This window comes from Rattus norvegicus, chromosome 2 (assembly GCF_021556685.1).
Source record: "Rattus norvegicus strain SHRSP/BbbUtx chromosome 2, alternate assembly SHRSP_T2T, whole genome shotgun sequence".
In the NCBI taxonomy this organism is placed as follows: domain Eukaryota; kingdom Metazoa; phylum Chordata; class Mammalia; order Rodentia; family Muridae; genus Rattus; species Rattus norvegicus.
Genome location: NC_141535.1, coordinates 221,915,253 through 221,942,257, shown reverse-complemented (window position 1 = coordinate 221,942,257; position 27,005 = coordinate 221,915,253). Strand labels below are relative to the sequence as shown.

The window sequence follows — 27,005 nt, the reverse complement described above, 5'->3', positions numbered from 1 at the left end:
ATTTCTGGGTCACTCGGCTTCAGGCTTGGGGTTCAAGATGTGAGCTCTCAGTTTCCTGCCTCTGCTACCTCACCTGCCGCTTTCTGCCATGATCCCTGCCATGGAGGAACCACCATAGGCCCAAACAAACTCTTCTGTAAGTTGCCATGCAACTTAAGTAAGTTACTTAATGTAAGTTACTATAGCAACGAAAGTAGCTGAGACACTGACCACTGGCATCCTGGACATGGGGTCCGACTTAGAGAACCTACAGTTTGCACAGCAGTCACTTGAACCACATTGTTAATTATGTGACTATCTCTATATTAAAACTGTGACTAAGACTGTCTGAGGCCTGAACTTCCTGAGGTGCATGACAGGCAAGATTCTCTAAGAGGTTTCTACTCACCTGTGACAGCCATTTGCACAAGAGGAAAGTCGTAGGTAGGCCATTCCTTCAGAATGGACAAACCAGGGACAGAAGCTGAGGAAGAGAGTCCCTTCAGGGCACCGAGATCTCCAGCTTCAAGTGAAGTGAGCCAGGGTTCTCAGGCAACGCAGATGCAGCCAGCAACCCCCTGCCTAGGATCTGAACACTGCTTTACGAGGGAGGCAGAAGGCAGCCTCTGCTAGGGGGCGCTGCTGAGCCGCCGTGTGCCTGGGGGATGCTGACTCCAGTGGGGTGGGTAGACAGTGTGGGACACCTGGCCTCTAACCTGCCAGCTTCTCCTCTCCAGATCCTGTTTCCCAGAGTCTTTAACTTCCGCTCACTACCTTCTGCGTGCAACAATTCCTTATCACGTGCTTCCTGTGTGTCACAAGAGGGAAAAGGAGACAGAAGCCAAACGTTTTCAGTTTCTAGGAACAGGCAAGAGTCTTTTCTGCTTTGGGACTCTGAACAAGCGTTAGGATTTCTCAAGCTGCCTTTAATTTCCCTTTAATTTCACCATTTCAAAAAAGAAAAGGGAAAAAAGTCTGGCTCTGTTTTCTTACTAAACACCAACCCAGTGGACACCCAGAGGCTTAGACACCTAATGAGGCTGATTTTGTGTACACTTGTGGGGAGAATTAGGAGCGAAGATTAGGAAAAAAGGCTCAAAGATGCTGGGATGAGCCTCAAACTATATAGGTAGTAGATGTTTTTTTAAAAGACCATGGAGAACATTTGACTACCCACTTCCCACCTCTCAGAGAACAGGGCGGAAGCTGGGGCTGCATAAGGCTCCCCCCAGACCCTTAAGATTCTGCCTTCTTGCTCTGTAGCTGGGGGGTTCTGTGGGAGGAGAATCACAGGACCCAGGAGCCTTGAACCTTTAAATGCCATCATCAAACAGAAGCCAGAAACATGCTTTTTTCCCCCCAACATAAATCCAAGCCCTGCACAATTAACTCCTGTAGCCTGCACAGTGCTTGCAATTACTTCTCCCACACAGCTCCTGGCCCCAGGGCAGTGACGGCTGAAGGTTCTACTGAGTGATAAACACACTTCTTCGTTTAGTTAGCAGGCCTCTGAGAAAAAGATTATGTCAAAGCCAAAATGGGGGTGGGGTGGGCGTGAGGGGGCTGCGTGTGCATCTGTGTCTTCAGGTGCACGCCCGTGCCTTTAGCCAGAGGAGTTTTCCACTCCTAAAAGTATCCTGCTTCTACTTTTAAGTTAGTTTGTGGATTCTATATAATCAGAGAGGCACTACATCAGAACTCTATCTCTAGAGAATTTTGGCTTTGGGGTTTGTTTTGCTACAATAAACATTAATAAACTTGTTCGCAGGGTTGGTTTTTAATTAATGAACTCAAGTGATCAATCTGCCCGCTGTTTCAACAGTTCTGACTCCTTGCTTGCTTTCTTACGCATCTTGACTGAGACAGGGAGAAAGGAAAGTCAAGCCTTTGATAATAACGTCAGACTACCGACAAGCTGCCGAGGTGCCAAATCAAACCCATGCCAAGGCCCTCAAACCTCCCAGGAAAATAATTAGCTGTGGGATCTAGGAACTCCCTCGCCAATCCACAGCTCAAGTGCCAGCCACCCAAGACACTGCCAAGATTCCACTCAGATTTACCTATTCATTCTACATACTCTTTATCTATCTAACATGCTATGTGTAACTCCTAGCACAAATCATATCATTTTAGAGTTAGCCATTTTGGGCCTACAGCTTCTCATACTGGAAACCCCTCTGGGAAGAAAAGGATCTCATTCACCAAGTAGCCTCCTCCCAGGATAGTTCTTACCCTGCGGGAGTCACCCTTACTGCTGATTGGCAGAATAAACCACTAGTGTCTGTGACACCGGCCTTCACGCGGATAGAAAGGAGTGGTGCAGTCTCACCTCCCAAGGCCCTGGGCTCTTAGCTTCCAGACAAAAACTGGACAGGATGCATTTGGCTCCCTCAGAAGAACCCTCAGGAATGGCTTTCACTGCTCTTGCCTCCAGTTTGGACCAAAGGTATTATGGCACTGAGAGCCGACCAACAATAGTTTCAGAGTGAATTTATTTGCCTGTGGAATTTTCACACACATCCAGCTTTGGTTGGTTCCCCTTCTCCTTCCCAACTTCTACATGGGGCTTGAGGAGGCAACTCCCTCCTGCCCTGCCTCCAACACAGAGGCATAAAATATAATCCATGCATTTTAAGGAATGGAAACACAGCATTTAAAGAACTTTAAAGATCATTCTCGCTTAACAGGAGTTGAATGAAGCCGTCAGCATTAGCAGCTGACCGACGGAATAGAAGAGAGGCAAGAAACAAACCGTCGGATCCACAGTCAACTGATCATGACAAAGATTCCACAGATGTACACTGAAGAGACGACAGCTACTTTAAGAGATGGCAGAGGGAAGACTGACTGTGCACATCTAAAGGGTGGAACTGGACGTCTAAGTCTTACTCGATGTGGGTTAAAAATCCAATATAAGGCCTGAAACGTTGAAACCACTAAAGGAAACAGAGAAAACACTGCAAGATATTGCCCAGGCACTGATTTCAGGAACAGGACTGCAGGATACAGAGAAGAGAACTGTACACCATATTTCATTGAATTAAGGATGCTTTTGCAACCTACAGGTGACCTACAGGACAGGAAAATAATCTTTGCCAACTACTAACCTGATAGTTACAAAATACTAAAACCAAAGAAGCCCTCTGGGGTCTGGAGGGTTGCGGGGCACACAGTAGGTTAAGAGCGCTGCTTTTACAGAGCATCTGAGTTGGGTTTTCAGCACCCACAGTGGCTCACAACTGGCTTTAATTCTCATTTAAGGGGACTCAGCACCCTCTTCTGGTATCCCCAGGCACTGCACTCATGAACGGAGCCCTGCTTATTGTTAACAAATTTTAAAAGCAAACACGAACCATAAGGGCAATAACAATGAAGCAAGCAACACAACTGATACATGGGTAAATTATCCGAACAGATGCTTCTGAGAAAATGTCCAACATTTTTAGCTATGTGTGTGTGTGTGTGTGATGCAAATTAGGAGTACTGAGTCTCTATCTCACCCAGGTCAGGATGGCCACTGGCAAACAGAACACACACTAGTCATCACACATCCATGTGGGATAGGAGTTCTTGCATATTGTTGGGGGGAATGAATGTAAGTCAGTATGACCATACAGAGGTCGATTGATGTTGATTTCCCCCAAACTAAAAGTAGACATACTGTATACTATGGCCAGAGTCAGCATACCACAGACATCCCTACCCCATCATTCCAGAGGGAATGTTCACAATGGCCAGAAGCAGCCCAGACAACAAATGAATTAGATAAAGAAGACACAGTAGACAGACATACCCCACGCAGTATCATTTAGCTCTAAAGAATAATGAAATTGAGTCACTTGTAGAAAAAAATAGAATAAGCCAGGGGTGATTATGTTAGGCATAATAATCCAGACCCAGACAGAACAATGAATTTCCTCTCAAATGTGGAAGCCAGAAGTTGTAAACAGCACAGACGTTAATGGAAATGCCATTAACACTGGTGGATAGGGGCATCAACCAAAATGAAATATTCCAATTCCATATGGAAACCCACTACTTTGTAAGTTAATTTAACAACAAAAACATTTTTAAAAAGAAAATTCCATAACAAAATACATTATTTTGTACACTAACCCAAAAAGTTAACTTAAAAAAAATTTGTCTTTTCAAAAGGAAGGAAGGAAGGAAGGAAGAAAGAAAGAAAGAAAGAAAGAAAGAAAGAAAGGAAAAAAGAAAGATAGAAAGAAAGATCGATCCTGAAAATTCAAGGGAATTACTAGGGTAAAAAACGAAGTGGAGGAGATCCAGGCGGGGGTAGGGTGGTAGGAACGAGCAGTGTGGAGGGTGGGCATGGCTTAGCAGGCTGGTGTTAACTGGGACTATAAGATACACCTGAGTGTACTACAGGACTGAGGCCTCCTGGAGGCGGAGCCTATGCCCCCTCCTGCTCAGGCCCTGGCTGGTGAGTGTCCTTAGCATGGTCCTCTCAGAACTGATAACGGCTATGGGGATTTCACATCTCCCTAGAGCAGTGGTTCTCAACCTTCCTGGTGCTGTGGCCCTTTAATACAGTTCCCCACATCGAGGCGACCCCCTACCCGTAAAGTCATTTCCATTGCTACTTTGGAACTGTAATTTTGCTATTGTTGTGAATCGTATAAGTGCAAACCCTAGTGTAAGTATTTTTGGAGGTCGAGGTTTGCCAAGGGGGTCTTAACCTATAGGTTGAGAAACATCGCTCTACAGGGAGAGTTGGTTCTAATCAAGTACACCATCTGTCCCGAGCTCGCTTCTGAGATGTAATCAGCTCCGGCAAGACAGGCTCTTCCGACACCATGGGAGAAACCAAACCCACGTAATCAGCAGAACTTCTGAGTACCTTTGGCACCAGAAAACCACTGTGGGGAGGGGCAGAGGCTTCGGAGGCCATCTGCGCAGGAAGTGAAGAACCACACAAGCGAGTGGCTGTTCTACAGAAACAGTCTGGTGGTGGCAAGTCAGGGAAGGGGGACCAAGGCTGCCTGTGGCAGCGCTGTGAGGTAGTGCAGACCACAAATTAGATGAACTAGAGGCCATGGCTTCTCTCCCTTCTCCCTCACCCCATGCAGCCCCGAGTCCAAAGACTATGAGGGGCTGCTCTAGGCTCTGCACTTCCCACAGGGTCTGTGCTGAGACCTGGGTAGCCCAGTCCCTGATTTCTCTGCTGTGGTTCTTCCAGAAGGGACTATCAGTGATTGTCACAGGGCCCTCCCCTGTGACAGTGCTTTCCTGAGTGCCAAGAACATTTTGTTTTTATTACAGCATTAGGTTTCTCAGTGCGACCCCTATATCAAATGCCTTCGAGCACCACAGGTAGCACATGACAGTAGGCCCTTCTCTGTCCCTTGCAATGTAGCATCTCCAGGTCTTATAAAGACCTGGCTCAGTAAAGAAGCACTGGTGACCGACAAGTCCGGGCGCAGGAGTTCTTACAGCAAAGAAAGGGGAGGGGTGTGGAGAACAAGAATGCCACCCTCGCTGACTCACTGGACTCTTTCAGGATGGAGCCTGGGCTCCTCTCTGCTCTGTACAAATCTCATGGCTCCCAGGTTTTCTCTGTACAACAGGACTGTCATGGGGGGGGGGGGGGGCATTGCACTTCAAAGACCACGTGACCCATTCAGGGTATGAGAGGGAGATGGATACTAGTGACTTTAAGCAGTAAATACAACAAGTCAGGCCACACCCAGCAGCTGGGGGCTCAAAAGAAGTGGGCGACAGCAGCATTTGTTGGCGACAGCAGCATTTGTTTTGTTCTTATATGTTCAAAGAAGACTCCTTAACCTTCAGGAAAAAAGAAAATGGTGAGAAGTCCAAAGATTGCTGCGACTTATTAAAGAAACAGGCAGCTGAAGTACATTTTAAGACAAAACAAACGGGTTGGGGATTTAGCTCAGTGGTAGAGCACTTGCCTAGTAATCGCAAGGCCCTGGGTTCGGTCCCGAGCTCCGGAAAAAAAAAAAAAAAACACATTAAAAAGACAAAACAAACAAAAAAACAAAAAAAAACCAAAAAAACAAAAAAACAAAAAAACCCCCCAAAACCTCAGATTTTATCAAACCTTTTGTATCATACTCAGCTTTTATATCAAATATATATCAAGTATTATATATATATATATATATATATATATATATCATGATTATATACAATCATGAAAGGCATTAAATCAAGTTCCAACTCTTAAGTTCTGCAATGCATTTCTCATGAACTAGGCAGCCTAAAATTGTCGGTGCAAAGGCAGAACTTAGCACGTGGCTTCGTGCCAGCCCGGGACACGCTGTACTTCCGAGGGCCTGCTTTGTCATGGCTGGACATGGCAAGGGGGCAAACTATTCCCAAGAGATCAGCAATGAAAAGGTGACATTTATGAAACAGCACAGAGAGGGTCACAGCTCGGTTAGCAGAGTGCCTCCCGGACATGCACGAGGCCCAGGCTTGGTCTCCAGTTCCAGTAAGCCAGGCACGGTGGTACACGCCGGTAATCCCAGCACTCAGATGGTGGAGGCAGGAGGATCAAAGTTCAAGGTCAGCCTTGCCTACGAGAGTGAGCTGGAGGTCAGTCTGTGCTACCTGAGACCCAGCCTTAAAGAGGAATCAAAAAAACAAACAAACAATACAAGGTGTGCGGGCATACTTTTTCCTAGGCTGTCATCCATGCAGCCATGCTTCCTGGGGCTGGGATTATAACCAAATCATCCCCTGGGGACTGAAGAACAAAGCTAAGTGGCTGGCTCAGAAGACTGTAATTCATGTCCACTCGGTTATGTGGCCGTCATCTGTGGCTGTGTTACGTTTGGATATATTATAGTCACTGATGTCAAGAGATGACATCCATTAACAGGGGAAGAAGTCACCAAGCCTTAGGTTAAATCCGCGAGGTTAGATCTGGATAGAACAATTGTGGTACTAGCTGGGGATTTGGAAACCTGGGAAGAAGTCAGAATGAAGATCAAGAAAGTTTCTGGCAAGAGTAAGTGACAGGGACATTTCTGAGTTCCTATTGGCCAAAGGCAAGGCATACCTTACAGGTGAGGAGAATGAGGCTAAGAAGCTGACTAGAGGGCCCAGGTTGTTGACTGGAAATTGAAATCTACTTGGGGCCAGTACCTACCCTGGAGATTCCTGTAGGGAAAAATCACTGCAAAGTTTAGGACCCAAAGTACATTTTCAAGCTTGGATGAGGTCCCCTGGCTTGGTCCAGAGCATCCACACTGCAGGCCATTCCAAAGGCTGCTGCCCAGATGGGTCTGTTCATACACAGAGTGAGCAGGCCTTGCTAGCACTGAGACCGGCACAGGCGGAGCCCTCCGCCTGCTTGTGGGACTGCTATTTTTATCTGGACAGAACACATAGGTCTCACAGGGGCCAGTTTGGAAGGGAGAAGAAACCTTGAACAACTGACCTGAGGCAGGATAGGGCATCTACTAAGAGCTGTGACTGTACCCTTCAGGCAGTAAGAACGGGATGGCTTTGAGAAGTGACATCATCTGTGTTTCGGAACTGAGAAGGGAAAGTCTGTGGCCATAACACATTCCCTACGTACTAAGTGACAAGGGCTGGGCGGTTGAGGAAGGCAAGAGGTAAAGAGGACCCAAAGGGAGCCTGGCAGGACTAGGTGACTAACCGCACAGGGTTCTAGAGAAGTAACACTGCAGGTAAAAAGGCAACTCTTATGGAAGACGGCTACGCCCTGTCAAGTCAAACTTAAGACCCAGCCTTTATTTTTGAAGCCGGTTTCCTGGGCCACGTGGCTAGAAAGGAAAGACTTACCATAAAAAAAATGAGTGAATTAGGTTTTACTTACAGATCCTAGGGCGAGGTCTAGCAATGGTTACCCATAAAGAAAAACACCCAGTAGAAGACATTTTAAAATAGAAAAAGCACATAAATCTTCCTCCCTACAATCAAACTGTCCACACATCATTTCAACTGAGTCTTTACCATGTACCATGGCTGAGAGGGGTACAAAGGTGACCCTCAGACTCATCCCCACTGGTGGCAGAGGATGTCAGGCTGCTTCCTGTTTTGTTTTGTTTTTTTTTTCCGGAGCTAAGGACCGAACCCAGGCCTTGCGCTTGCTAGGCAAGCACTCTACCACTGAGCTAAATCCCCAACCCCTCTGTTTCTGTTTTTTAAGGCTGATTTTCCACTGGTCAGTAAGAAATAGCTGAGAGGAAAAAACATTGAGGGCAAGAGCACAGAGAAACAGCTGTACAGAAGGGGTGGGACAGGCGAAGGCACACTGTGTTGCACGCACAGCTGGGATAAGGACCATGAACGCGCCAACAGCACTAGGGTGATTTGGGTGACGTTTCCCTCTTTCAGGAACGAAGCTGAGCGGAACTGGTGAGAGCGGGGAGATCCGCAAGCGAGTGCCTCTTGTTAAGAGCTAAATCAGCAGCAGGGGCCAAGAGAGTTGATCTTACCATGTTTCAGATGTAGGCAGCTGTCATTCTGGGACCTGTACCTGCAGAAAATTGTGTCTTTAACAAATTTTTTATGGAGAGGTTCCCGTACATTCCAAATATGCCGTGGCTACAACATCGTGTGGACCTGCTCACTTTGCCCTTTTTGGTTCTCGTGACAGCTGTTTCTGTTTGGGCCCTTTAATGGGAAGGAAAAGGGACCGAGGTGGGCCCTCACGGTCTCCTGCCACAGTGCGAGACACTGTGTTGTTTAGTATTAAAACACCCCAAACACATGAAAGGTTCTCAAGGGAGTACACGGTAGCATGTGGTACTATCATCGTAGAAGTGGCATACTTAAGGACTATGCAAACAGAGCAGAGGCAGAAGCAAAGAGAACAAAGACAACAGAAGGGGGAAAAAAAAATCAAAATCAACCACACCTCTCAACTATGACTCCGGGCACAGGGTTGGGAAAGGAGGAGTCTCTACGAGCACCTTCACATTTAAAAGAAAAGTCTTTTTGAAACATTAAAGAATCTCAGGAAAGAAAGCCAGTGAGTTAAGGGATCACATGTGACAGTCACAGACAGCATCAGCGGCTAAGAAGATGTGGACTGTTTACAAGGAGTCTGCCAGAAGCAGAAGCACCAACCGAGGGCCATGTGGTACCTACCTGAAGTAGATTCCTGTAGCTTCTCTCTCTTCCTCTTCTTCTTCTTGCCCTGGAAGGACAGAGGCACAAGTGAAGTCAGAGGGCGGAGGGCAGCATGCAGGTGTGCAATGTACAGAAAGCAAAGACAGAGGGAGGAGGCCAGCCAGAGAGGCAGGAGAGTCACTGGTTCTCCCTTTCCTCAGCACTTGTAACGACTCTGCGTGTGCATGTACGTGACTCCCGCATCCCTGCCTCCTTGAAGACGCTTCTTCCTGACTGCCATGCTCAGAAGAGCCCACCTCTACTGGTGCCAAGCACAAAACCCAGTGGGAAATGCACTGCACCACATTTTACGTCTGTGGTGTCAACTGAGTAAAAGCACTTCCATGCGGCTACAACCAGAGCCCACTCTCATGAATCCTGAGCGGTTAGGTATTCTCAACTGACTAACAGAACATTCTCTGTAGCCTAAACACTAAAGCAGGCAGCCTGAATCAGTGACCATCTTTACTGTGGCCAGAGGTGTTCGGGGAAAGGAGCAAACGGAAGAGTGTGCTCCCTGAAGTCATCAAGATCCCTCGTTCTCCTCAGGTTTCCTGCGGTTCCCGTGAGGCTGTTTCACCCGAGAGCCTTCTGCCCTCCCCTCGCTTGGCTTCCATATGCATGGGTCCCAAGTGGCAACTCTTTCAAGAAAAATTCCTGTCTCGTGTCTTACCCTTCTTCCTCAGACAGATCTGGGTCTTTTCTGCTGAGCAGAATCCTCCCTGAACCTGAGCTCTGCCCTGAGTGTCTCTCCACCCTCCACATGGCCAGCACGTAGCGCTCTGAGCATTATCGCCCCTACTGCCTGCATGGTATCTTATGTCTCAATCAGCGAGGTGAGAGAACTTACAGCACAGAGGGGGACCAACCAGTTTGGATATTAAATGACTAATTCATGCAAGATAAAAACAATCTGTCAAAATTACATAGACTATATTATCTTGGGAGGCAAGACACCTTCCCTCAGGAAAACCAATGTTCTGTTGCCTCACAAAAACTCCACCTAAATAACAGTCATCAACCTCACCTGTAAAGCCAATGGCGCCATTGAGCAGCCCATTCTAACGCTAAGCCCAGATGTACGTTTAATGGTCTTAGCAGACTGGGGCATCCTCACCTACATCCTGCGGCTGCTGTTAAAGTCCGGTTAGCCAGACTGTTAGCATGGGTACTCTCCCCATACGCTGCTTTGGATGCCATGGATGGGGTTGTTTTTAAAAAGAAAAAAGAAAAAAAAAACAGTATAGTATGAACAAAGCTGGGGTCTCCCTTCATTCCAGCAAAGCTCACACAAAACAACTTCCTGTACCAGTCGTGGAGAATAAGATCTTTCAGGATAAACTCACGATCCACCAGCTTGCTTCAAAACGACTTTCTTTTCACAAGCAGGGGGAACAAAAGGAGTGGAATGAAGAGGGGGAGAAAGGGGACCCACGTGTGTATCTTCTACACCCTTCTAAATGCTAGAACTTACCAAGATTAGAACTGAAATTTTCTAAGATGTCCAGTAAGCAATGCATATGTGTAAAGACACAGCTTGGCAAAGCTCTTGCACGGGTCAGAGAGTAAAGGTCGGTGGTCCCCCAGGCAAGCCACGGCCAAAAGGGTGTGCATGGTGGCGGGGTCAGAGGAGGACACTATACACCCCTTTAGGACGGACTGTGCTACCCCCGTAAAGGGTGTAGCCAAGGCTCAGGGCAGCACATGGTAATTACTGCTCAGGGAGCAGAAGCCAGTAGACTTGGAGCTAATCCTCAGGAGAGAGCCAGCCACGCGGATCCACAAGTCGGTATTATGTGGATGTAAATTGCAGTGTATTGGCCTATTCCACGACCGGGGACAAATTACCTAACCTCCCCGACCTCACAGGCCCCAGAGGCAATGACACGGATTAGGAAGTAGCAGAGAGAGTGGAAAGACCTCTCTACAGCCGGCAGATGGCAGTTATTAAATCAAACCAAAATAACAGCGTGGGAGACGGCTGTGCCGTTGCCTCCAAGCAACTGCCCACGGGACTCTTATTTCTGTGTCGAAGTTTGAGTGCACGCTTGAGCTCCGCGTCCCGAACAGTAGAGTGGCGTTTCCGAGGAGTGGATAATATAACAGAGGGGACACAATGCTAACCCATTCCCACAGAGATGCACGTACGTTAAAATGCTGTAATGTCTGTTACGGGACATGCGACCTTAGATACAACCTGTCATTGTCTCTGTGGGAACTGAAGCCGCTGCAGCCACGGCCAGCCTGTGCGCAGGCATGGCGTCACACGTGCTGCTGAAGGGACAATTCGTCTAAAGCAAGACTGGCCAGAATGACATTCCTGCTGCTGGTCTCCTTCTGGTCCCCCTCACGCTTCCTGGCCACCCACAGAGTACGCTGCTGGGAGGTGGGGCCTTTGGGAGGTGGTGCGTGGGGCACAGACCCCATGAATAAGATTTGCTCCTGGGGGAGCACAGCCCAGCGAGTGCACATTCACATGCTTGGGGTGGCCCACAGACACCAAACGTATCAGGTGCCTCGGTCTCTGGTACCCCGGCCTCCGAAGAGCAAGAGGTAAATCTTTGCTTCCATAGGCTGCCTGTTGTAGCTGTCTGAGCTAAGAGTGATTTTCAAATTATTCTGTTAAGAATCTAAACAATCGAAACTGTCACTTTATATAAAATGACCGAGTTTCCAATATACCACTCTTAACATAGAATTAAAGACAATGTCAGGAAGATATTCAAACTCTCCAGTAAGGGAGCTGGCAACATAAGCTAGGGAGTTCTCGACAGTTAAACTAGTATTCCCTAGGACATGACAATCTCTACTCTGTTTTTAGTCAAAGAACAAAGAATGGGAGATTAAGAAACAAAACAAAAAGCCCCATGTAGTTCTAAAACTGTGTCAAAACAGTCACCAAGACATGGGGCAAGATTTGTAAAGCCATTGTCACCTGGGGAGAATGCTGACAACTTGTACCAAGGATGCTAAAATATCTTATCCTCTTAGTATCCTGGTACTATGAATCTATGATGCTGAAATGATGGGACGGGGAGAAAAACACCATTTTACACAGACACATCCAATGCAGGGTGGATAGTATCTCTGAGGGGGGAAAATGCCAAAAATTTGAAATCAGGAGACACCAGGAAACTGAGACATTTGCTTAATAGAATAGGAACATAAATATGACTTCAGAGAAGAAAAATACATTTTTAGACAAGGATAGGAAACGTGATAAAAAATACATAATACATAAATGCATACACACACACATATACACACTCACATTTTACCTGTATTCAAAGCTAAAGACACAGAGAAAACATAACGGGAGTACAGAGTTAACGAGATCAGTGGTAACTATTTAAGAGCTAATCTTGTCTTTACATGGTTGAAGTTATAGGGTTTTTTGGCTGTTGTTTTACATCTTTTTCCTAAGATTTATTCACAAGGGATTTCTGTTTTGAACTCTAAAAGAGCTTCATTTTACAGAGAAATCAGCACTCACATCCACAAATTTAAAAAGCTTAAAGTTTTCAGAATGCAACCTACTCGTGAAATCCTTATCGCGCAGTTCACTAATCCCCCCCAAACAAGAATCAGTACCCATGCATCCTCCAAACATCCCCTTTGTGGTGGAGAACAGGGCAAGGGGGAGGTCGGGGAGCAAGGAGATAAACCACAGGATAGAGAAGGGGCTTACATAATTGTCTCTCGCTGACCAGCCTGGATAGAGCTGCATATGTAGCTGTCTTTCTTTCCGCGCTAATTCATAATATTTGGCCTGCTCTTCCCGGGAGAGGGCGTGCCACTAAAACAGAAAAGGAAAAAGGAAGAGAGAAAAGGTAAGGAGCCAAGGGGCAACAATCCAGCTCACATTTCACGCTCTGACCCATGGATTTGATATAAGCAGTTAGGCTCTGACTCCCGGCTAACGGGAGCGGCCCTGGTGACCCAGAAACCTACCTGGAGTCTGGTGGCTGGAGTGACACATTTTGGTTCCTCTGCCCTGTGTTCCTCTATTATGTCCAACATATTAAAGCATTCAGAGTATAAAGATCTGTCACCCACCCTTCCCTGTTGCCAATAAAATTAGGAAACAAACAAACCAACCAACCAAACTCATCTCACAGGTGAAATTTGATACCCAGCTTTCTCCTCTCATTGTCTGGAGCCTACACTGATAACAGAGCCCAGACATCACTTATTTATGCAAAATGTGATCATTTCCAGATGCTTTTTAAGGATAAACTGGCCCGAGTCCCCACCCGGACTCTGTCCCGGCCCTGTCATACGAAGTCTGGAATCTGAATCATGTGATCCAGTGAGCCGTGACATCAGCAGTCAGTCCATCTCCTCACACTTCCACACACGTCCACGCCTACAGAAAATCGATAACACCGCTCACACAGCGCACTCTGACTGTGGTTAGCCTCTGTCCAGCCAATAGAAAGCAAGAAGCGACATCTAAACTTGTTTGCCACGAGACTGGGGTTTCTGATAAAGAACTATGGCTGCTGGAAACCTTAGAGGTCCCCTTCTCTCATGTGATGTAACCACTGAGGAACAAAAATTGTTATTCTGCAGGGAAGGGAGTGAGGACTTTACATCTTATGATTTTTTTTGCAAACATTTGTAAACCACTTCCCTGGGACCCCAGCAGATGGTTTTCTAGTATTTCCCGAAAATCTCCAGTGCTCGGATCCATGGAGATGTGGGCACCGCCCAACTGTGAGGTAACACACTAAGGTGGTGGAGGTGCAGGAGGAAGAAGAGTCCTCCCCCCCACCAATGTCTCTCAGGAAGCTGCAGGAGGAAGAAGAGTCCTCCCCCCACCAATGTCTCTCAGGAAGCTGGGAGTCTCTGCCTTCCCCTGTTCTGTACCAGGCTGTCCGGCACAATGCTTCTAATTCATGCACCTTTTCTTTCTCCACCACAAAAAGAAAAAAGGAAAGAGAAATGGAGGTGTGGGTGTTTGAGGAGAGGGAGGAAGGAGAGGGCTGCTGAGAGAACAGCTCTCACTGGTGTGGCCTTGGACTTGGAGACCTGGCTCAGCTTCTGTGCTGCAGGAAACAGGAATGCCTGTTGTTCTGTGTAATAGACAGACAAGAGCCAGGGAGCCCTCCCACACTCCTGGCCCCTTCCTGCCATGCTTGCAGAGCACACAGCCCAAGCGGCCACACCCACACCTTTTGAAATCCCCTTGAAGCCAGCCTCGGTGCTGGATCAGGAGAAGCATTTGTTCTGTTCGTTTGTAATTGTATTAGAAGTGCACTAAAAGTTAAAGAACATGGCAAACAGGTGACTTGATGTGAACAGAAAGGCAAGTCAGGTGATAGACTTTTAAAATGTACTGTGTGCATGTATGTGTGTGTGTGTGCACGCACACTCTCGAAGGCACATACACGATAGCACACACGTGGCAGTTTAAAGATAATTTATGTGAACGATTCTCTTCCATCATGCGGTTCCCAGGGATCAAACTCGGGTCATCAGGCCCTGTGGCAAACCTTTACCTGCTAAACCATCTCACCTATCGTTAATACACTTCAGTTATAAAATAACTATAATGAGACAAATGGAAATGAAGGAGAGGCATGAGTGGGCACCGGTGGCTGCTTTCCTCAAGAGACATAGCCTGTCACTGAAGACCCTCAACCAGGACACTACACACACATACACTATATACACATACACATACAGAATACATATGTACATACGTATAGGTCGATATGTATACACATATGTATGTAAATGCATGTGTATACATAAGTACACATGTATATATGTGTGTTATATATGTATATGTGTGTACAATGCACACACACAGAGACTCAGACACACACAAAAGTCACCAGTCACTGATATTTACTACACTTGTGATAAATAACTGTGACTACCAAAATGCTAAGTGTCACTAAGCTGTGTGAAGAGAGGAAAAAGTCAAGAGACAAGAAGTCTGCCACTTTTAAGTCTGTCCCTCTACTCATCTGACAAGTCCTGTGCCCAGTCTCACCTTTGACAACAGGAGGATGTTGGCCTAACTGTATGCTTATGGAGGCATAAGCTGAGAGAATAATCTAGAATGGCAAGTAAAAATTAACTCCTGAACATGCAAACTGAGGCTGCATCTCCTATGCAAATTGCCAGCATTTATTGTGCAGGGCAAACCATCAAGAAAGAAAACATGGGCTACTGGCACTTTCGAGGGACTCGAGTTCCTGGTAATTCCTAATGCTCAAAGCACCACCTCAGGCCCGACAGCCAGAGCTCCTTTAACAGACTAACGAGCTAGGTTCTCCAACTCTACTGGAATTCTGCATTGAAGACAAACATTTTTTAAGAAAAGCTAGAGAGGGTTGGGGATTTAGCTCAGTGGTAGAGCGCTTGCCTAGGAAGCGCAAGGCCCTGGGTTCGGTCCCCAGCTCCGAAAAAAAGAACCAAAAAAAAAAAAAAAAAAAGCTACAGAGGTGGCCTTTATTTCAGGGGTTTCTGAAACACAGAAAGAAAACTAAGACTGAGGAAACGTTTTCCTAACTCTTTGATTACTGAAAAATATACTTTAAAAAGAGTCAAATTTTATTATCAAAAATTGCCAGGCTGTAGGGGGAAACATTTGCTTGCCTTTAAGAAGCTGCTAAGACATTCTAACAATCAAGCGTAGTAAGCAGACCTCTGGCAACAGCCCAGCAAGTCAGTTTATTTTAAACATTTGTGCCACTGCCGTTTATGATACATATTAAGAAAATTTTGATTCATTCATATGAATGGGCATTTCAATTCTAGAGACAGTAAAGATGTGCTTTAAAAAAAAATCAAAAGATAAAAAGTTCCAGGATGGATTTAAGATCCACTTTTAAGCAGTCTAATCACGCTAGTGTAAAACTTCATGATTTTTCAAGCCAGAACTTAAAAAGAGCCAGTAAGCAGGGCTCCGCCAGAGGGGAGTGCTCAAAGGACAGAAAACCTGATCTTAATCAAAGATCCAGAGGCCTATAAATAGAAACAGGTGTCTAAATCAAAGACAGAGAGACCCCCAAATGAGAACCATCCGCTCAGACACACACGCTTGGATCTGGGGACCATTCAGGGAGCCGAGAAAGTAGCAATTGTTGGAGATATGCATTAAAAATAGGAAGCGAAGATCACATCCTCACCCTCTTGGGCAGGAAAATAATCCCTGCTGCAGGGCCAGGAGGCATCTGACTCAAAGGCGGAAAGGGGAAAAGAACTAAGAGAGGTATTCAAACTTTGAAGGGAAAAAGAGAAGGTATCCAACCCTTTGTGCCTCTGCTCTCTGTACAAAGTCAGAGAAAGTGGTCATCAGTCTTTGGGCTCTTAACGCGGAGCCTGAAATCAAAGCTGATGGCCTCACCCCTCTGCTGAGATCTGGCTTGGGAATCGCTGTAATTATCATTATTAAGTGTTTAAGAATCCATAGAGAGATAGGACATCACACCAAAGGCTATAATTTGCCCCCATGCCCTGCCCCCTGAGAGCCTGGCGTCTCACAGATTGGAGCTGGCAACGGGTTGAGGTTCTCCAGTGGGATTGGTAACCCAAGGCCTGCTTCTGTGTTCTGGGCTGGCCGCAGGCCTCCTGAATGTCTTTTGAGAGTCCCAGGGTACTGAACTCTGGGAGCACGCTAAGGAGTGATGGAACCTAACACACAACCCTCGCTATGCTTCCCAAGGTTGGGTAGAGAATCTCACCTCATCTGGACTTATAAAGAGAAAAGCCAAACCCCACATACAGGGGTCATGGACTAAGAAGCTGCCTCACACAGCCTGTGAGCACCAGTGCATATAAACACGACACATTCCCAATGAACTGCAGTGCGGAGTCAGTAAAAATGGAACCTTTGAGCTCACCCTACAGCTTTAGAGGTGTCAAGCTCAGACCCCTTCGAACCTGTGGGAAAGCATTTGGCCAGTCTTTTGGATAGCTTCTGGAGAAGGAATTTTCAGAGTTCCCATAGCCTGGTTATAGTCTCAGACCCCAGTATATGACAGACAAGATCTACAGAGAGATAACAACACGGATGAGAGGAAGGATGCAAGGGAAGAGGTCAACCCAGAAACAGCACACGTAGGCTTTAAGCTGTCCAGCACATCTCCAGAAACATGACTTGTTCTTAGACTCTCAGAGCACGACAGGACAGCTCTGCTGTTCCTTGGGAAGGTGTGGCTTCCTCTCTCCTCTAGGCTGGTCTCCCAGAAGCCCTCCTGGAGCTAGGGTTTAGAGAGCCTTCCTCCAATCTTCAGCCTCGCTATACCCCAGCTGTGGAAATCCACCCAGCTAACTGGTACTGGATAAGCGCAGTGTCCTCCAAGGGTCCGGTCCTCTACTGGTCCCCCTGTCCTTTATCTTGCTAATCATATCCACAGTATTTACTACAAATTTCAATTTTATAAGGTAACTTGTGTGTGTGTGTGTGTGTGTGTGTGTGTGTGTGTGTGTGTGTGTGTGTGTGTTAGTGTCTATATCTGGTCACTAAACATCATACTCCAGGAAGCTAAGGGCCTTGGCTGTTTTATTCAACAACTGTTTCCAAGTGTCACGACAGACAAATAAAGACACTTGATATAGAATGATAAAGAATGGTGGCAGAGAGCAAAGCAGTGATCAGTTCCGGGAAGTTTTCTTGCCTTCTAAGCAGAGTTGACATTGTTGACAACACCGTATCATTGTGTCTTGTGTACCACAATGCACATGCATGCATGTAGACAGATATGTGTACGAGTGCGCGTATGCAACATGCACACACACACACACACACACACACACACACACACACACACACCACCCGACAGGTAACCAAATCTCAGCATATTTTAAAGAAGCCATGCTATGACAGCCATAGACATGATGCCATCCACACGGTGTTACTTACCCTTCTGCCCAGGATCTGGTTGATAGCTGCGCTCTCCTTTAGCGTACACTCGGCTACGACATTCGCCCTCATTTCTTTCATGTATAACATGAAAGCATTCAGAGGCTTCTTAATATGAGGTCTTTTAGGCTCCTGTTCCTTTCTCTGTTCATGCTGAGGCTTCCTAAAAGGTGGGTGGTGGTTAGGGAAGGGGGCAGGAGGAGTCGGGAAGAGAGGGGAGAGAAGATCTGTGGGCATTGCTAGATTCAGTGTGAGGATGACCCTCCTGGCTCTCGGCAAGCCCCTGTGACAGCATCAACCTGGAAGAATAGCATGTGACTTATCCAGTGGAAACCCAGCTGACCACAGGATTCTTCATTTACACAGTGACGCCAGGAATCAGGTTCCCTCACTATGAGAAACTCCATTGAGGGCCCCAAAGATGAGGCCTTTGGTCACCTCCAAAGAAGCTGGACACCAATTCTGGGTGGTCATTCCTCTTCTGGTGAAATGGATGCTTACTTTTGGGATGGGGATTAAAGGACACTTTGCAAAGCAAGCCCTCTCCCTCTCCCTCCCTTTCTCTCTGTGTATGTATGGGGTCGAGGGGGGCAGGTCAACCTTGGGTGTTGATCCTCAGTCGACATCAATCTTGGTTGTTCAGAATGCTTAGAAAGCCTGGGGCCAGGCTGCCTGGTCAGCAGACCCTAGGGTCCCCCTTGTCTCTGCCTCCCTAGTGGTGGGATTACAGGCATGGGTCACCACACCTGGCTTTTTTTTAACATAGCTACTAGGGACCAAACTCAAGTCCTCATTAGTACAACACAAAGCTCTTTACCACTGACCATACTCTCTAGACCTGATGAAATTTTGATACTCTCACCCAACAAATGTATATCTTCTTTGAATATATTTTCAGAAGCCTTATGGGTTGTCAACACTGCTTGATCCAGCCTTCTCATGCACAAATTCTAAATAAGGGGTTGGCTGGCTTTCTTTCTTTCCTTCTTTCTTTCTTTCTTTCTCTCTTTTGTTCTCTCTTTTGTTCTTCCTTCCTTCCTAAGTCTTATTTATTTTATGTATATTAATGCTCTATCTGCATATACACCTGCATGCCAGAAGAGGGCATCAGATCCCATTACAGATGGTTGTGAGCCACCATGTGGTTGCTGGGAATTGACCTCTGGACCTCTGGAAGAGCAGCCAGTGCTCTTAACCACTGGGCCATGTCTCCAACCCTGAGACACCATTTCTTATTGTTGTTCCACAACAAGGTAACATAGCCTGGCTCTAAAAATTTGAATCAATGCTAACCCAATAGGGAACTCCATGTCAGTGGCCACTACTTCTCGAGTTCTGCACTGGGTAACTGCGCTTGAATGGCCCTGTGCACTGTTTCAGTTCCCTGAACAAAAGTCTGGGATGGTGAGTGTTCTGCAGTTGAACATCCCTCCCAGCTGTGTGCAGAATCCTGCTCCACCCTGGTGAGTGCCCATGAAATGTGAATTCCCTGGCCTTTTCCAGTTTCAGAATCAAGTCCCTGCTCTCAGGGACAGAGCCTTTCAGGCACAGCCTCGGGAATTTCACAATGGAAGGAAGAAGAGTCTCAGAAATTGGGGGTTGGGGGGGGCATGCGTTCTACTTACACGTGCATTAGGTCGCTGTCCGTGTGGGGGTGCTCCTGTTTGACCTGAGGTGTTACAATTGCTGGATGAGGGATGCCAGTTGTGTGGGGGCCAGGGGGACCAGGAATCATGTGATGGGAAAACCTGTGCAGAGAGAGGAGGCAGCCATTAAGGCCCTGACTGCGACTGGCTATGAGGGAAGCCCTATGTTATGCACCAGAGCATTGACTACACTCTGGAATGACAACTGTCTTCTTTTCTTTCTGTATTCAGCTCAAAAATACAATGACTCCCTGTAGTTTTTTTCAAAGTGGCGCTCCTCCTCAGGAGGGTAGCAGGCACAAATGAAGGGAAGCCGGATCAGTTTCCTTGCAAAGCAACTATCCAACCAAAAATTTCAATCTAATTTTAAGAGAAATTACTGGAAAACGCAAAACTTTATTCAGATTCAACCAAAGGTATCACATCTCAAAAATCGCACACAAAGAGTGTTCTCGTGCTGCTGGCTGTGGTGCCAAAGTCAGAAGGGAGCAACAGAAACCAAGGGCAGGGAGGGTCCTCGCAGACCCCTCCTACCTAAGGTTTTTCAATCTCATTGTCCGAAATGATCGTCTACACAGCAGCCACGTTCGGGAGAAAGGGCGTGAGGAAGAGCTGGCTCTGGATTTATGGGTGAAGGTTAAATTAGAGGGAGAGAGACTCTGTACTAGGTAGCATTTGTGTGCGCTAATGCCTTTCTCCCAGGCACGAATAATGTAGTATTCAAAAAAAGGTAGCCCATCCATCACGTGCCACTGCGAAGGAAGAGACCTGCCCTGCTCGGAAAAGTGATGACGGATCTCAGCGAACACTGAGTAACTTTGGGCTGCCTTAGAGATTTTTTTTTTTCCTTTCCAATAAGTTTTAGGGTAAAAGCTTAATTTCACAAGAAAAACATTCTTTGGTTTTAACTTGAGCCCTTCTTCAGGAAAGGAGGAAAAGGGCCTTTGCTGGGTGCCTAGTGTTTGAGAAACAAATGTCTTAAGTATTAAGGAGACAAAAATACAAATATTTAACCAAATGTTGCCCTTCCTGCCAAATGGTGCTTGGTGCTGGTGGTGTGTCTGCAAGGAAAGCTTTGTCTTCAGTTCTCAGTGTTAAAAACTATTAAAAAAAATGAAGACCATTAACCAATCTAGCCATCTCCATTTATATATCCCTGAACATATATATATATATATATATATATATAAAATCTGAAATTTACCACACAAACTATGAACATCAAATCCACATTAAAAACAAAAAGAAAAGAAAAGACAGATTCACAACCAGCTAATAGCTCACCATTTGACTTCCAGCACAGTAACACACTAGCTTCCTGGAGAAAGCCACAAGGGACACACAGATGACACAGCAAAAGCTGTGTGTGCATCAAGTACATCAAGCACGGGGCACAGCATCCCTTCCAGAAGCAGAAGCGCCACACAGAGCAAGCAGCCCCAGAGAGCTTCACTTGCAGAAACATGTCCACACAGGGCCTGATTCACACACTAAGATGTACACCCTTCTGGACAGCTTGTGAGTGCTGTCCCCTCTTCCCCCAAAAGCCGAGGGCCGGTCGAGGACTGATCTGGGCTATGGGGTGTTTTCAAGACTGAGTTAAGTTTCCACAAAGGAAGCAACTGTAGAACTCAGACCCAAGTCATTTTCAGGGTTCCCGCTCAGCCCGCCCCCTACCCCCAGCATGACCTAAATCAAAACAAGCCCTTCTAACGTCCACTTTGGGGGTATTCATCCTCCCGTGGTAGGTGGTAGTGAGTTCTGGCGTTCCAATGTTTCCTGGTGTGGCCAGTGCCCTGTGACACCTAGTGTGGGAGCCAGGCACACTGCACAGACACACGCGGGGCTGGGTTATGGGGCTCCTAGCCAGCCAGCCCAGAGGCAAGCGGGATGGGGTGTGCACAACGAGAGCAGAGGAGCAACCTGGACGGTCCACCTCCACCTACCTGGACATGGAAGTGTCGCCTGACAGTGAGGATGGGTAGGCTTGCCTGAATCCACCCGTGATGGGATAAACAGGCTGACCTTGCCTGAGGCCACAGAAGAGAGGAACCCATCAATGACAAAACACGAGTTACCAGCTAGCAGTAAGAGATTGGTGACAAGACAGAGGGGTGTGGGAAGGCAGCCACCACCAGCGTTTTTTTATAACACTGTTTCCCTTCCTCACCCTCCCACGTCTCAACCATCAAAGCACCCGTGGGGCCTTGAAGAAAACCCTCCCTCCCTTAGTTCCGATCACAGGCTGGCTCATCAATGGTTCTTTTATCCTTTTCCCTCAGCCAACACCTTTAATGTGGAGGACTTAGAAAATGCTTATTGAATATAATGCAGCCCACAGAATGGCAAACTATCCCTTCAGAGAAGCAGCTTAGCCAACTCTTTATCCAACCCTTTGAGAATTTAGAAATAGAAAGGGCACCAACTGCTTTATTTACATAAAGTAAATAAACATTTCAGGGACACTGCCCCTTCCCTCCCCCTATACACAACCCATTCTCTGCAGTTTCTTTTCTTCTCTGAGAGGTCCCTCTTCCCCCTCTCACAGCCCACGTTTTTATTGTACAATCTTTATTCCTAGCTGCTGGTGACGGCATGGGCACATTGCTCCCAAGGAGCCGAGTTCAGACAGGATAATCGAGCAAGGGCTCAAACACACACATAATCAATTAAACTCTCAGACCGAGAGCCTTAATGTTAGAAGGGGGGCAGGGAGGAGTCTTAGCTTTGCTGGAGAAAAATGTCAGGATGTCTGGGTGTAGCGATGAAGCCATGATCTGGGGGCTGTGGGGGACAGCAGGCTCAGTAGAGAACCAGGAGAGATATCTGCAGGACCATGGCACCGAGGGGGAAAGGAGGCAAGGAGCTAGAGGGAAAAGCAGCCACGCTGCAAAAATCATTCTCCTCAGCACAGATTTCCTTTACTGTCATAAAAACAACCAACAAGAGCTGAACGAATGGGCATCCGCAGTAGGATCGTCTCTGGATGTAACCAGTTCAGAGAAACAGATCGATTGGCATTCAAAGTCCGACGGCAATCCAGCACCCAAAGCCACTTCTTGCTCCCAAAATGAGTTTGGGGTGTTTGCTTATGACCATCTGAAAGATGCTTGCGTTCTGTCGATCTCTCTCGGTCTTGTGGTATCTGTCTCAGTTGGTCACCGAGAAGCAAAAAGTAGCTAACCAGCGAGTCTAAGTTCGCGTTTCAAAATATGAGTTGTTTTATTTAAAAAAAAAAAAAAAAAAAAAAACCCAGACTGGAAAAGCCACGCCGAGCCTCTGCTTCACGGGGCACAGCCAATGCCCAAAGCCACAAATTGAATCCATAAAACTATAAGCTTCAAAGCAAACTCTATGCAGTCGTTTTCTACACATATTAGTGGACGAATCCAATACGTTTCAAAGTCTGTATCTTTTTTTTTTAAAGTAATCTTTCAAATTGAAATGAAATAAAGCTAGCACCTTGCTTTGCTTGTTGGTGGGAAATCGCCTGCATTCCACAACTGTGACCATACATGGAGCTAATTTCCACGAAGGGGAAGTGGAAAGGCACGTGTTCAAACACTCAGCCGAAGGTTACACAGGAAGGCTCTTACCAGCCGAGGGGTGGGGTGATCTGTCCAACGCCGCCTGGAGACAGGGGGTAGAAGGTGGGCATTTCAGGAGCTGGAGGGTGTCTGGACATGCCTGTTGAAAGGAAGAGAAAGGCACGGTGTTTACATTCGAGGGACAGTCATGCGGAAGAGCATGTCACTTCATGTCACCAGAATTTTGGCATAGAAACCGTCTACCGGATAGGGTGAGTGGACGTGCGTCTTTCTTAGATTTCGACATCTGAGTGCACAGGGTCTTCAGATGGACAGTTACCGCTTAAGGAATGTGTGCCCTGCCAGGACACAGCTACCCCAAGTCTCTTCATGATTTACCCTGTCCTCATTATTTCGCCTGAAGAAAGTGGTAGAGAACTATTTCTGTGAAGAACAGCAAGTGACAGCCCTTCCTAAGAAGGTGGCCCTGCCATGGGGCTCAAAGATTAGGGAAATTGCCATTTTCGTCGGTTCCCTTACGGACACATAGATTGGGGAAACATGATACCTCAGAGGAGGGAAGATTAATTAGGAATCCTCTTCAGCCCAGTGGTGGTCACACTTGATATGATTCATTTGTTCCCTGCTGCCATTGCAGCTTCCTCTAAGCTCCTCATCAACTCTGGTCCTCTAGGCTCCAAGGTCACACTGTTCTGGATTAGCTGTATTCTCCGGCAACGGAGAATGCCACCAAATCGGTTCTCGTGCTTGAGCTCTCCTGGGAGCCCCGTGCCCTGCAACTGGGAAACCTACCCAATCCTAGTCCCAGATGACATCCCGTTTTAGACCTTACCTTAGGCACAGGGGAGAACAAAACTAGCAAGAAAAATTCACAGTATGAAAAATGTGAAATTTAATTACTGGGAGGAGTGTTTCTGAAAAGGGCTGGGTAAATTGCTTCATATACATAGATGGCCACGGCTACAAAAGACCAGTTCCACATGGGGCAATGGTTCTCAATGTGTGGGTCGTGACCCCCTCAGGGGGTCACTTATCAGATATCCTGCATATCAGATATCTACATTATGACTCATAACAGGAGCAAAATTATAGTTATGAAGTAGCAACAAAATAATAATAAATTTATGGTTGAAGGTCCTCACAGCATGAGGAACTGCATTAGGAAAGTGGAAAAACTGATGTATGGTATTAGCACGCCAATGACTGTAAATACATGGGTTATTGCGTGAAGAGAGATGTACATGTGATAGAGGCTCTTTAAATAGCATGAGGTACTATGTAACATGCCCTTCACATGGATCCTAAGTTACCAACAGACCTGAACATGAGAGAAAGACCTTGAATATTACTTGTGTGTTTAGGACAAACCCCTCTATTCTTATACAAAGATGCACAGACTAGAATGGTCTCTATGCTGCACTCCACAGGGCTCCTGCCTCAGGCCAATGCAGTTTGCCATTTTCAAAATCACTTGGAATCTTCTGTAATTTCAGTTTTGCATAGACACACTAATTCCCTTTGATCCCTTCCAAGTGGGTCCCCAAGTTTGTTCCCCAGGGCTTCTTTCTTGTTTCTGGGAAAGGGCAGGGGTGAGCTGAGGTTGACGCTTCAGGACCTTTGGTGAGATTTTCAACTTGTCACTTGCTCCCTGACCCCAAGATGCTCAAATCCTCAAATCTCAGGGTCTTCTGGGAGGTTCGAATTAAAAACGAACTAACAATCCTCACCCCACACCAAAGACAGCCAAGAGTAACTCAGAACATTAGCAATGAGAATCTTACTATTTATAAGTGAGAAAGTTTCCAAAGACAGTCTCTACGTCTGGACATTTCTGCCTACCAGGGCTACTGTATGGACACAATATTGTGTTTTCCCCGAACCACCCAAAGCTGACTAGGCCACTAGGAATGATGACGTCACTGGCTGTAGTCTCTAGCTGAGCTAGAATGAATCTGTGCAGGTTTGAGGGGCAACGGAAAGTCTGCAAGAATGAAATTATGTAAACTCAATATTATGTAATGAGCACTTTCCTACCAGAGGCACGTGATGATGAAGTACATAAAGCTCAGGACAAAGATGTAATTAAAACCAGGATATCCATGTTACAGCAATGAGAAATGGTGGGAATAGACTTTAATCGTCACAATTTTTAAAAAGGTAAAGAAAGCAGAGAGCTTACAGCTCACACCACTAGTCCGGCCTCTAAACACGCCCAGAAGTAATAAAATCAATACAGATTTGCTATACAGAGCCAGAGAGGACAGTGGCAGCCAGGTGAACACGGGAGAAACCAAATGCATTCAGTCGACTATAAACTGTTGTTCAAAACTAACCTGTCCTAGAACCACTCAACAGCGTGTTGTTCTCTTAAACTGAGACTGTTTCAAAGGCTCAGGCAGAACACAGAAAACATGCCTTTTCATCAAAAAATTAAAAGTAATAACGAGCATTTGGTGTTTTTTTTTTTTTTTTTTGAGAGCTGAGAATTTTAAACCTCCAGTTTTTATCACTCAATGTCACAGTCTGCAGATAGGTATTCCAGCTCAGACCTGCTCTGACATTGCAACTCACAATGGACAGCTTACATCGTGGCCCCTCTGGACATAGCCCAAAGACACGGCAGCTCACGGGGAACTCCATAGTGGCCTTGATTATTGCTTTGTGTCATCCCCAGCACTAACAACAAACAAAACAGCCCCAAACAAAAGCCCTGGATCTCCCAAGTTCCGAAAATGTCCTGTCACCAAGCTACATGTCCAGTTCCCAGACCTACATCTTACCTTGTCTACAGATACTTGGGCTCTACTCACGCCCAAGTCCAACAGGAAGTGCTTGAGTCAGCGTTCTATTTACCCCAAGGCTCTGAGGCCCCTGGTGATTGACTGCTAAGTGGTAAATAATGAAAAACAAGTGGCCTCAGACCCTTGATGTCAACAGAGGTCATCCACAGAGGGTCAGAGGGCAGAAGGCAGGCTTTGGCTTTTGCACTCTGGGCTTTCTTGTCTTTTATTGGGCCTTCCATTTTGGTTTTCCATAGCCCTGCTGAATGCCAACCCTGCTTGTGCAAGGCAAGACCGACAAGCTGTGCTGAGAGGATGGGCCCCAGGCTGAGCTCTCTGTCCAGGCCCCCCACTTTTCACAGGCAAAGCCCAAGCATTTCCATTTTGTTCAGACCTCACACAATGTGCTCCTCTGCAAATGAAGTCAACGAGTGGAACTCGTCATTGATGCAGAAAAGCCAAACGGAAGTTGTGCTGCTTTGACTCTAAACAGAGATGGTTTTACACTGTATTTATAATATCTAAGCCGAGGATGGGACATGAAAAGGAACAGATAGCATGGTAGGAATATAACGGAATAAGGAAACCAAGAGGCTGAACAAATGACTCTGTTTTTCTTTTTTTCGGAGCTGGGGACCGAACCCAGGGCCTTGCACTTGCTAGGCAAGCGCTCTACCACTGAGCTAAATTCACAACCTCACAAATGACTCTTGAAGCAAACAATTCCTGCTTCGCTCTCTCTGTGTGTGTGTGTGTGTGTGTGTGTGTGTGTGTGTGTGTGTGTGTGTGTGTTATTATCAACAGTGGCTAGAGATGTATAGCTCAGTGTTGGGGTGTTTTCCTAGTATGTGCAAGGCCCCAAGTTTGATTCCCAGTCAAAAAGTAATTAAAAAATTTAAAGTCGGGGCTGGGGATTTAGCTCAGTGGTAGAGCGCTAACCTAGGAAGCGCAAGGCCCTGGGTTCGGTCCCCAGCTCCGGAAAAAGAACCAAAAAAAAAAAAAAAAAAAATTTAAAGTCACCAACATCTTATATGGTAGTCCCCCACCC

The 27,005-nt window shown here is 46.5% G+C and overlaps 1 protein-coding gene across 28 annotated transcripts in view; it reads right to left on the bottom strand.

Annotated features, from left to right (window-relative positions):
- Nucleotides 1–27,005, bottom strand: part of Lef1 (lymphoid enhancer binding factor 1) — a 113,291-nt gene that overhangs the window by 8,852 nt on the left and 77,434 nt on the right. For 10 of the 28 annotated variants that reach the window (XM_087614989.1, NM_130429.2, XM_087614984.1 and 7 more), the window contains 7 exon segments: nucleotides 23,226–23,316; nucleotides 21,576–21,659; nucleotides 19,609–19,731; nucleotides 17,984–18,146; nucleotides 12,794–12,901; nucleotides 9,085–9,133; nucleotides 8,430–8,470 (listed from right to left, as the gene is read on the bottom strand). In XM_087614989.1, coding sequence (XP_087471115.1) covers nucleotides 8,436–8,470; nucleotides 9,085–9,133; nucleotides 12,794–12,901; nucleotides 17,984–18,146; nucleotides 19,609–19,731; nucleotides 21,576–21,659; nucleotides 23,226–23,316 — 653 coding nt within the window. In that variant the 3' untranslated portion in view covers nucleotides 8,430–8,435. 28 annotated transcript variants of the gene reach the window in all.